At 36.8% G+C, this 11,572-nt stretch overlaps 1 protein-coding gene across 1 annotated transcript; it reads left to right on the top strand.

The window, feature by feature from the left end:
• The first annotated feature begins 5,149 nt into the window (after nt 1-5,149).
• LOC147858741 (uncharacterized) lies at nt 5,150-9,499 on the top strand. Its single transcript, XM_087326014.1, has 9 exons — nt 5,150-5,278; nt 5,843-6,213; nt 7,340-7,478; nt 7,570-7,749; nt 7,873-7,953; nt 8,033-8,196; nt 8,549-8,685; nt 8,792-8,907; nt 9,053-9,499. The coding sequence occupies exons 2-9, from the start codon at nt 5,849-5,851 to the stop codon at nt 9,302-9,304; spliced, it is 1,434 nt and encodes a 477-aa protein (XP_087182140.1). The 5' UTR covers nt 5,150-5,278; nt 5,843-5,848; the 3' UTR covers nt 9,305-9,499.
• The last annotated feature ends 2,073 nt before the right edge of the window (nt 9,500-11,572 follow it).

The raw sequence follows: 11,572 nt of genomic DNA, 5'->3' as shown, positions 1-11,572 counted from the left end.
AACTTTTAGTTGCTTCCATTTTTAGTTGCATGCCTTTTACTTGTAGTTGCATGCGACCATTCGTATAATTCGGCCACATGATCCACCATAAAGTTCAGCCCGTGCATGATTCGTACTTGCGTCCCAACCGACCTACCGAGCTGTGCACCCGCGATTGAGCCACCAAGCTGTGAGTCCATCCGAAACGTCCACGCGCCCCTGCGCGCGCGCATCCGTCTGAAACGTGCACGTGATTGTGCACCGTGGCCAATCTAGCCACGACCCAAAAACCCAAAATAATCCAAGCCATATTTATCCACACTATATAGCTCAAGTCACCTTGAACATTCTGTGCTTCACAGATAGACATGAAGTAATGGGTTCTAGATTTCTTTATATAATGTGGGATCCATTGTTGTCCTATTTATGTGGGATATCTCCTAGTTTTGTTTTCTCAATCTTCTCAAACTTTATACTTACATAACTTAATACTTAGTTGTCCGTTTCATGTGCCATAAAATGCGTTTGGAAGCTCTTGAAGACGTCCATCTTTCCATACCAACCCATTAAGCTCATATTAAATAATTATTTTCTAGTTTTAATATCGTGTGTGAAGAACCACACCGTGTTCGTATTTGTATTCACTTGAATCGAACACCAATAGGGTACTCAGATCTATCTTTCACCTTCACTAGGGGATCATAGTTAGTTTTTCTATCACTCTTTCTTCCTTACTTTTTCTTTATTTCCTTACATTTAATATTAGAGAAGCATTAATGTTTTCTTGTTTTTTTAACCCTAGAGAGCAATTAACATAATTCATCTTTGTTGAGAATCAAACTCAACTTCCCGTGTGTGGGAACACACTTTAGGATACTCAAGTGTGTGAACACCCCATCTCCTTGTATACATAGTAACTAGTGTGTCATAGAAATTAATTCCTTAGTAGTTAAGACACGACCTCTTTCCCAAGAAGATGTACTAGTGAGAGAATTTAGAGAGAAGGTGACTACATAAGCACCTTCTCTTTCTCTTTGTATGTTGTTGGTCATTCTTGGTTTTTCGGTTAATACAGTTTTATTATTTCTCTCTCTCTCTCTCTCTCTCTCTCTCTCCACACACACACCGTTCTTCCGTTGCACAGAATCGTCACTGATTCTTTACAATTTTCTTGATCCATGAGCAAGTAAGTCACGAACTTCAGTATTCTCCTCCATTTCTCTCTTTCTCCTTTTTTTATTACCTTTTTGTAATGTATGCGCCAATAGTCTAAAACTTCTTTCTAGCTTTTAAAATAGTAAACTTCCCTTTAATCATACAGCTCCTCACTAATTAGTGCTCATGATAGTTGTTCCATTATCTATCCTCTTGTGGGAAAGAGGAGGAGAGAAGGCTTTCAAGCTCCTCTGAGCTTCAAGCTATTATGTTGGTACAAACGAATCAACTTTAGACTCATACACAATGTTAATATTTAAATTTAACTACATTATATTTACTTTCTCTTTAATGACTTAAAGAATATATTAATATGGCAATAGGAATGAAGGAAATACTTTTTATTATATGTGTTAGCTTGAAACAAGAGTGAGAAAGAGAGAAATCTCAAATATAAGTCTTAATTATGTAGAATGAAGAGAAAAATGATAAGAGTCATAAAAGTACTCTCATACCTTTTTTCCAAAGTTGCTTGCCATAAGGCTGTCTCACACTTATTTGGACCTTTACATCTTCCAACTCATGTTCAAGAGTCGTTTTCCATAACTTCTACATCAAGGTTTTAGTGCCAATGCATATAAGGGGGCATCGGGAGAATAACATTAGGTTAGTACTTAACAACCCTTCATGAATGTTCTAGTATATGAGCAAATTAAGAAGTGGAGGAAGGTACATTGAATATTGTTAGATGGGTTAATCAACAGGTCTAATTGAATAATGGTTGTAAGCAAAATAGTTAGGCATTTAAGCAAAAGAGTTAGATGGATATAAACAAACCTTAGAGTGTATTGTAGGATTAACCCTAATTTCACCTTTTGAGTTATATCTATGTTTACTCACTTAGCAACACATGAGTTAGAGCTCCTAATTTATCTCAACCCACAATTTAATCTGACTTCAACGATCTATGTCATATACATTGATCATTGCTTCCTCCATTTTTACTTCATATGAGGCATTTATCAATGTGTACTCTTGTTTTCCTTATAATCTAACATTTACCACCACACCATCCTTATTAATACACAAAATTATCATTAAGTAGCATATGAATCAATGAACAATAGTTCATTGATTTATAGAAGCATTTTCACATTGTGCTTAAATGCCATAATCGATTTAATGCCCAAATTTTCACATTGGGCTTTAGCACACATTTGTCTTCTATGTGCTTTTCACATTGCACATGCCTTTTAAGATATGTTAGTTTTTTACCATCATGGACATTTTGTTTTCCAAAGAAACTCATTGGCCCAATGTTCAAAAGAGGAACACATATAGTGTCTAAAGATATCGTACGTATGCATGCATATATTTATATGTATATATAGTCAAGTGTATAATTACTCTTGCCATTTTCTAACAAAAAGGTATTAGTTGGTTGAGCATAACATCATGACACTTTACCACATATATATACTTAGGTATATATTGATTATATGCATATTTATACAATTTCACATGTACAACTACTCCAGTCTTTTTTTCGCATGAAGTTATTTGTTGGTTGAGCATAACATCAAGGCACTTTATTAGTCTATGTTGGCCGCACAATAAATGAGTAGTTCGTCTACCTGCATAAACAATACTGTGATATTTAAAGATATCCATGCTTTTCTTGTTGAGGCATGTATCATGTGAATTAATTGATATGATTTATGGACTTTGTAAGTAGCAATAAGATGGTGCATCTCTACGTTCATAATTACTGTTTTTTAACCAATAAAGGTTTGGACTTTTGGAGGCTCTCTCTTTTACAACATATATGTACATAGGAAAAGAAGTCGATTTTATTTTTATAAAACCCACGATATGTTGATTAAAGTATATCACTTTGATAAACTAACACCCTTTTCCCTAAGAGATATTCGAGAGTTTAGGATTTCCTTTTAAATTGGTAACAACTATCTTGGCCTTTGAATGTGTTGTCTAACTTTGGTTCATTAGCATTGAGTTCACGGAAAAGATAAGTTATAATCTTAAGGCCATATAATATTAGTGCTCTACCAATGACTCTAATTTCATCAATATTTAAAAAAAAGAGATCTCATACACACCTACATAGGAAAATGACAATATCTAATCTTTTTGACATCATATCAACGAATTATTTTTGTGGCAAACATTATGTTTCAAGACCACGATAATGAGGAAAACAAACAAATATAATGCGGTAAGTCACGAAGAAGGTGACATAAATATGGAAGCTAGGGGAATAAAAAATGCAATAGCCACAAAATAAATGTTGATGTGAAATTCAAATATCCTTGAAAACAATTTGTCAATTATTTTTATAACCAAAATAGAAAAAATTTAGAAGTTCTTAGATATGCTTCATTTGGTGTAGAATTCAACTCAACATTTCTTCTCCACCTTGCTTTTGAAGTTGTAGATATACCATCACGAAAGGGATGTCCTAACACAAATGGTGCCATATCATCTAACACGAGCTAATCAAATGAGGAACATTCTTAATGGGTCCTAATTGGTTGCAAATAGTGCAAAGATGTCAAAATTAGAGTGATGATAAAAACATATCAAAGGGCTCAATAGCACATGGTAAAAAGCCAAAGAGCTAGATAAGCTTATTGAGCCGGTGAGAAAGGAATTTTATATGTATAAAATCGCTAAATTTTTGCAAGAAAAATATTGTATGGTCACAAGTCCATAATAGATGACAAAGATTTAAGGAAATAGACAATCCATAAGGGGCAACAAAGTCAGCGTTTCCACAATACTAATGATTTACCCTTGCTATGGTGTTTAAGCCTCGGTGGGACAAGGCTACAAATTTGCTAATGGTCCTCACATAAACACATGTTTTCTCATGCATATACACAAACATTGCATTTAGACTCATGATTGTTTGTAATCATACATTCAACAACAACTTGTTGGAAGTGTGCACTAATATAAAACACAACGAACATCATGAATGTGTGCATGCGTGTGCGGGTGCGTGTGCATATACGTATATATGTATGAGGATCTCGGAAAAGCGAGCCATCTCGTATATATCCCTTACAGATGTACTGGGGCGTGGAGCCATTCTCGGTCCACTTCCATGACTGTATGTCCAGCGCTACATGTATGTTGTGGGCAAGTTGCACACTAAACTTCTCCACCGTGGTGTGTATAGGCTCATAAGAAAAGCGCATATGGAGGAGCCCAAATCGTTGATAGAACATGAGGGCATGGCTATGGCCTCACGATGTCAGGAGAATGCGAAGCTGTGTATGCAAGTAGGGTTTTGGGGGGTGTTCACACATATATGAGCCGAATGGACCCATCAGAGGCAGGTCGGTCGACTAGGCTATAGTGATCGAATCTGTGACTACTCGGAATGCGGTGTCTGCCTGGTACTGGTAAAATGTGCGGAAAGATGTCCTGAAGAGAAGGTGTGATCATGGAAGAGAAGAGGTGTGTGGGTGTGGGTGTGAACAGAGTGGGGATTGGGAGGGGGTCATTGGAGGAGGACTTGTTCAATCAAAACAGAGGAACTCCACACACACACACACACACACACACACACACAATTCATTCAATTACATTCATTCAATTACATACTTTATTCTCAGGAATGGAATGGAAAAAGAAGAGAAAGTAGAAATACTCTTCTCCTCCTCTTTCTCTCCTCTCCCACCCACTCTCTTTCAATTCATTCCTCCCCTGTTTTCATTTCTTCAATCTCTCTCTCTCTCTCTCTCTCTCTCTCTCTCTATGTATGTATATATATATATATATGTATGTATATGTATATATACTTATGAAGTAACTGATTCTGTTTCTTCTTCTCTCTGATATCCTCCTGCTTCACAGTTGATCAAGTCTCCAGACTTCCAGAAAAAGGTATATATATATATATATATATTTATTTATTTATTTATTTTCTTCTTCATCTTTCACCACTTCCTGTTTGTTCTTGTTTGACTCGTCATTCATCTCTTTCAGCTTTGTGATACTCTGTTTCTCCATGCTCATGATGTTTTGTTGAGAGAGAGAGAGAGAGAGAGATCACATGAATTAGAAGTACCCAGACATAGAAAGAAACCAAAAATTGCCAGTTGCAGAAAAGATGCTAGAGGTAATATCATGAAAATGGGGCAACCCAATCAGACACTTATAGTAGAGGATCTGCTTAGGAAGCACGATAATTCCAACATGTTATTCATATTTAGGAACATCAAGAAACTCGAATGAAGATTTGAAACCTTGCTTAGTGACCCATCTCACATCTGTTTTTAGATTATGTAGAGTAGGAAATCTCTCAGGATTCGTGAACAAAGGAAACTTAAGTGAGAATGAGATTTCAATATTTTGTGGAAAAAACAGACTTAAGAAATAAAATAGGTATCAAAAACTCAAACCAATGTCATCATTGTGGTAACTTTCAGGATTGGAAATTCCTTGAAACTGTTGTGTTGTTAATGAAAGACACTTGTGTAGCGAGGATTTGTAACCAGTTCCAACATTGTACTAATTTTAGAATAAAAATTTATTTAAGTTCTGTGACCTGAACAAACTTGAAGATTTATTTTCCTACTGGGAATTGCAGCCAATTCAGCATTGTAAATTCCTTCAAAAAAATGTTGCAAAATGCCTAAGAGCAATCACTAATGCTGGTTGTGATGTTTTGATGCCCTTTCAGTTGTGAATGCTCGTTCTGAAAGTCTACAAAAGGAGCTTCAACCGTAACTTAATACCAAAGAAAAAGGATTTGCAAGTTCCTCAATTAGTGCAAAGGCTAAGAATGTCGAGCTTAGAGGAACCTATGGCATTTGATTGCCTGCCAACAACTCCACGCAGGAGGAGAAGAAGTTTCACTTTCTCTTCGAACTTCGATAAGTCAAGTTTGATTAACAATGGTGTCAGTGAATCATGGGAAAAAAGATTGGATGGGAGATTTTCTTGGCAACCGGCGGATTTGTGCACTCAAAACAGCCATATTAAAAGGGAGGATAATACTACCTATATAGCTGAACGAGATTCGGGGGGCTCATGTGGAGGTCTAGATGATGGGTATGCCATATATTTTCCACACCTTTGTCTTTTGTTTTCTTATGAATAGATTCTCATGATTCATAGAGAGGAGAATTTCTGGGTGTAATTTTGTACCAATTAGTAGGAATATGTTAGATGTTCAAACTTTATTTTCCATTATGGATGAATGTCTTATTCTCTTGCCTAACTAGCTGGTTTCGGGAAGTACATATGATCTTTGTGTATTTTTCTGGTGAATTCTTCAGAGTTTGGGTTGATGCAAGTTCATGCATAATTAGTGGCATTGAGGAACACAAATATTAGGTCTTTGTATGTGAGCTCTATGGAATCTAGGATTATCAAACAATATAACCATAATGTAACTATGTTGGTGGAATTATGAAAAATTATGACCTGACTCATACTCTCTTGCACTTGCTTCAACATTATTGTTACTCATTATTACTACACTCCCTCTAATCTATGGATTACCTCCATAGGATTGGTAGGTTGTAGCTTGGCCATCTATACTCATCTGTGATGTGTTCACACACTGAGAGTGAGCCTCAGATTGGGGGTATATATGGTAGTTGACCCTGCATGTTGTAATTAATTATTCATATTTATTAGGTTATTGCCATAAGATACCAGAGGATACCTAGTGCGAAATTCCTTTACTCTTTTTTTCATGATTTTTAATTTCAGACATCATTTGCAGATCTTTCTTTTGTATTTATATGTCCAAATACCCATTCTGAAATATTGTGAAAAATGTCCAAATATCCAGTTTGAAATATTTTGACTAATTGAGACTTAACTGTTCATGATTCATGATGCATCCATATTTCAGATATGGGGTTCTATATTGGTAAAACATTCAAGCATCTGAATTTGTTTGTTTTGTTTCTTAAAGCTTTTTTTTCATGTTTTTCTTGAAATATTCCTTGCTTCAACATGGAAGAGCATTAACCATAGTCTAGAAAATAACTTTGCATATTAGGTTTCTCATCGAGTGAGACTCTATAGAATTTTTATTTAACATTTCCAGCAATTAATAAAGAAAGTTATTCAACATAATACTTGAATCCGTTAATGTAAAATATAGTTTGAGATGATTAACAATATTTGTTAGTGAAACTGACTTGTTGTGGTTCTACTAAACCAGAATCGAGAATAGTAAGCAACAATTGTGGAAATCATCCTTTGTTTTGAGTCCACGGATGTTGTCTCAAGGAAAAAGGAATCAGTTGGAGCAGGGTATTCAAACTGATGGGCCCGAAACACCTAGAATGCATGTTCACAAGGTGATTTATACAAGGAAACACAATTTGCTTCTTCCATAGTGTTGAATATAATGTCCACATTGTTGACATTCTCTGCTTCTGTTTCTGTTAGATCATGAGAGGTATACCTAAGTTTGTTAAGATTGTGGAGGTTGGGGCAAGAGATGGTTTACAAAATGAGAAGGGTCATGTACCGACTCACGTAAAAGTTGAGCTCATTAAAAGACTAGCTGATGCAGGTTTAATGGTTATAGAAGCTACAAGTTTTGTCTCACCCAAATGGGTTCCTCAGGTATGTAGCTAAAATTGCATAATGATATTTTTCCTATCCAAAATTCAAAAACTATGCAACCTTACTAACTATGCTTAAAGATTATTCAAATATTACTAAATGATTTGGCCTTTTTTTCGACAGCTTGCAGATGCCAAAGAAGTCATGAACATGGTTAGGCTTCTTGAAGGTGCTCAATTCCCTGTGCTTACACCCAACCTAAGGGTGAGCATCCATCTTTCTGGTAATATTAGTAATGCATATAATCTGAATTGAACCATTTGATTGTATGGGTTTCTTTCAGGGATTTGAAGCTGCCATTGCCTGTGGTGCAAAAGAAGTTGCAATATTTGCCTCTGCCTCAGAAACTTTCTCTAGGAAAAATATAAATTGCAGTATCCAAGATAGTTTGAGAAGATATGAGGATGTGATGGTTGCTGCAAAAAGGCTCTCTCTACCAGTTAGAGGGTAAACTCTGTTCTTTCTACTGCATTAGAGAATGTATGCTTTGTCCTTATTGAAGTTGATATCAATATGAATGCTCAGAACCAGACATTTGAGTACACATTTGCATTTATTTGTTTTTGGGCTTATCCTAGATTTCTTAAAAAGGGATTTTTATGACTAACAAATTGAAAGTTGAAAGTGATCAAGGGTCTAATGATGCTGATGTTTAAAGAACCCTTCAATATGTTACATACAGTAGCATATAGATATAATATGGACTGCTGATGAATAGTCAAATTCAGTTTTTCTTTATACCATGAAGGCATGATTGGGAAAACTTTAATTTGCTATCTTTTTTGTTGGATTGGAATAGATATGTTTCGTGTGTTGTTGCATGTCCTGATGAAGGACCGATCTCGCCATCAAAAGTGGCATTTGTTGTAAAGAGATTATTGGAGATGGGCTGTTACGAAGTTTCCCTAGGTGATACAATTGGTGCTGGAACCCCTGGTATGTTATAAACCCCTGGATCTCTTTGGATATTTCTAACCATTTGATTTCTATAAACTGTTGTTTTATGTCTCAGCTCTATGTTCATTATTTATCCTTACTTCAGGGAGTGTCTTGCCCATGTTAGAAGCGGTAATGGAGGTTGCACCCATTGAAAAGATTGCGGTGCATTTCCATGACACTTACGGCCAGGCATTGGCAAATATACTTTTGGCACTTCAGGTTGGTTGATTTGTGTTCACACCAGAGGAGTTGTCCGCGTGAATCAAAGTTTGTTTCTTATATATGATTTGCTTGCTAGAAACTATTTTGTAACGTTGTTTTGTCCTTTCTTGTCTTCTTGTTTCGTCTTCTCCCCCTTGTCTAGATGGGTATACATATTGTAGATTCATCTGTTGCCGGCCTCGGTGGGTGCCCATATGCAAAAGGAGCCACCGGAAATGTGGCGACAGAGGATGTTCTATACATGCTAAATGGCCTTGGAGTTAAAACAAATGTTGACATCTCAAAGGTCATTGATACCGGAGATTACATTTGTGAGCAATTAGGTCGTGCTAATGCTTCCAAGGCAGCTACCGCTTTGAAATGCAAAATTCTTGATTTGCAAAAGGCTCAATAACTTCATCATAAGAAGTATTGTGCTATGTATGTGTGATAAAATAAACTACTATTGCCTATTTGTTTCCTCTGAATTATGACCATTGAATGCATTCCTCAAATATTGGATATGCTACTCTTTGGGTGGAGGAATAGTGTACTGAAAATCTTAATAAAAAATTGGCATGCCTGTATACTCATTGCCAAGTGAAAACTTCATCCATTGTTTAGTGGTCTCTCTTTCTCTCATAGTTGTAAAAATTCCAAGAGCAAATTGCAACCCAATTTTATGTCTTTTGTAGCATTTATTGCTAAGTAAATGCACTTGGATTTCAAAAAGCTCCATAAGTAGCAACACGAGAATGAAGGAGAATGTGGGCCATTTATATCAGTTTTAGGTGGTAATGAAAAATTGTTTAAAGCACTCCTTTTTGAATTTATGGATTATGTTAACCATTTGTGTTTGCCTAGATGTTGGTAAAAATGAAAGAACAAGTGTAACTGTAATAAAGAAGTACATAAGAATAGGAGATGTGGCACAATGTGAAAAGGTTCAAAGGTATCGATGTCACATAAACGTGTGTGCATGTGCTACATGAGTGGGACCATGGGGCACTTGGACCAAGGAGGACATGAAGGTTGAGAGGAACATAGGGGAACTCAAACATTAAATACACAAATGCACTTAAAAGTGATTAGCACATGGTATTATGCTTAATACACTTGATTAAAACAAATACATGTGATTAAGATTAAAATGTCCTCATATATATATTCCAAAAAAATACTCCTTCAATTAGTTATAAATTTTTTCAAACGAGACTATTATGTACAAATCCCTATAGAGACGTGATAGTTTCATCTTATGTGGATGCCCATTGACTCAAGAAATGGAGAGGATGACCATTGTTGGATGAAGGCTATTCGTTGTCTTTCAACTCCATTAGAGCTGCCCTCGAGGCCATCATACTGGCTCTTCAGAGTGGCTACAATTTCACTACATATCTCTTGCAGTAACCTTGTTGGATGCAAGGTTTGGTTGGAAAAGACCCGTCTACACTTTTGTTTCCATAGAATCCAAAGAGTTATTGGGTTGACCAATTCCAACACAACTTGAGATTTGGCATTAAGAGGAGTTGAGTGGACATTGCCGCTGGTGGAGAAAAAAACTTCTTGTGCTTTTATCACCAAAGTCATGCCCTCCTCCTGATGCTCGTATCTGCCAACTGGGATCTGCCATGATAGCCAACATATATTTCCCCACTTGATTGAGCCTTGCACTTGGCGTAATTGCAACAAGTGAGATTTGGCATTAAGAGGAGTTGAGTGGACATTGCCGCTGGTGGAGAAAAAAACTTCTTGTGCTTTTATCACCAAAGTCATGCCCTCCTCCTGATGCTCGTATCTGCCAACTGGGATCTGCCATGATAGCCAACATATATTTCCCCACTTGATTGAGCCTTGCACTTGGCGTAATTGCAACAAGTGGCCAACCCCCCGCCATATTTGATGGGACGCTGGGCAGTCCCACAAAGCGTGTCATATTGATTCTACTACATTTGGGCACTCTACACAATTAGAAGAGCTAAGGTTCCCACGTTTCCATGCTCCCACCAGTAGTGACTTATGTATTAATAGCCACTGGAACGTGATAAATCGCCTCACGTGTTGTTATTTCCAGATTTTCTGCCAAAACTTGCTAATAATTGTGTGAGGAACTTGAAATGTGTGCCAGACCTTTGCAGTAGCTGGCTCTCGGGCGGTTTGAGCAGCTACGTTGTGGCGACCCAATCTAGTTGTGAATTGGAAGAAAGGGATGGGTTTGCTTCCTTGCCCCGTGTAAGGATCACACCATGTCCATTGCAAAGGGTCCCAACTGACCTTACGTAGCCATGTGTTTTCATGAGTACATATGTGCCAATCGGGTTATACTTTGATCAGATCAGGATCTATAATCCATTTATGACCTGTATACGCGAGTACTCGAATTGCGTTATTTTGTGTTGGTGTTGCAGTGTCTTGCAATAAGAAGTAGATGGTAGTTTATACAAGAATTCTTCTTATAAAAGTAGGGTTTACAAAATGTTCATGTTCGTAAAGATTAAGTATAACGGTGATAATGATAAGAGATATAATGAATGATTACAAGATAACCATTAGGTTTAAACAAAAATGAAAGTTGGGGAGGTGGTTGAGTTTTCGGTGAAGGTGCGAGTCAAGTGGGCCGCCAAGACTTCGCCTACATTCAAGGGCAACGACCCTTGAGTTGAAGTAGTATCCCTGGCCATTA

This window comes from Azolla caroliniana, unplaced genomic scaffold, assembly GCF_043228905.1.
Source record: "Azolla caroliniana isolate FFs.n. ecotype wild unplaced genomic scaffold, voAzoCaro1.0.p SCAF_10, whole genome shotgun sequence".
In the NCBI taxonomy this organism is placed as follows: domain Eukaryota; kingdom Viridiplantae; phylum Streptophyta; class Polypodiopsida; order Salviniales; family Salviniaceae; genus Azolla; species Azolla caroliniana.
Note: the sequence above shows the minus strand (reverse complement) of the source record. Positions and strands in the feature narration are given on the sequence as shown.

Coding starts and splice junctions, on each gene's coding strand:
- LOC147858741 (XM_087326014.1), top strand. CDS start 5,849: ATGCTCGTTCTGAAAGTCTACAAAAGGAGCTTCAACCGTAACTTAATA. Junction 7,750..7,872: donor CACCCAAATGGGTTCCTCAG/GTATGTAGCTAA, acceptor TTTTTTCGACAG/CTTGCAGATGCCAAAGAAGT. Junction 7,954..8,032: donor TGCTTACACCCAACCTAAGG/GTGAGCATCCAT, acceptor GGTTTCTTTCAG/GGATTTGAAGCTGCCATTGC.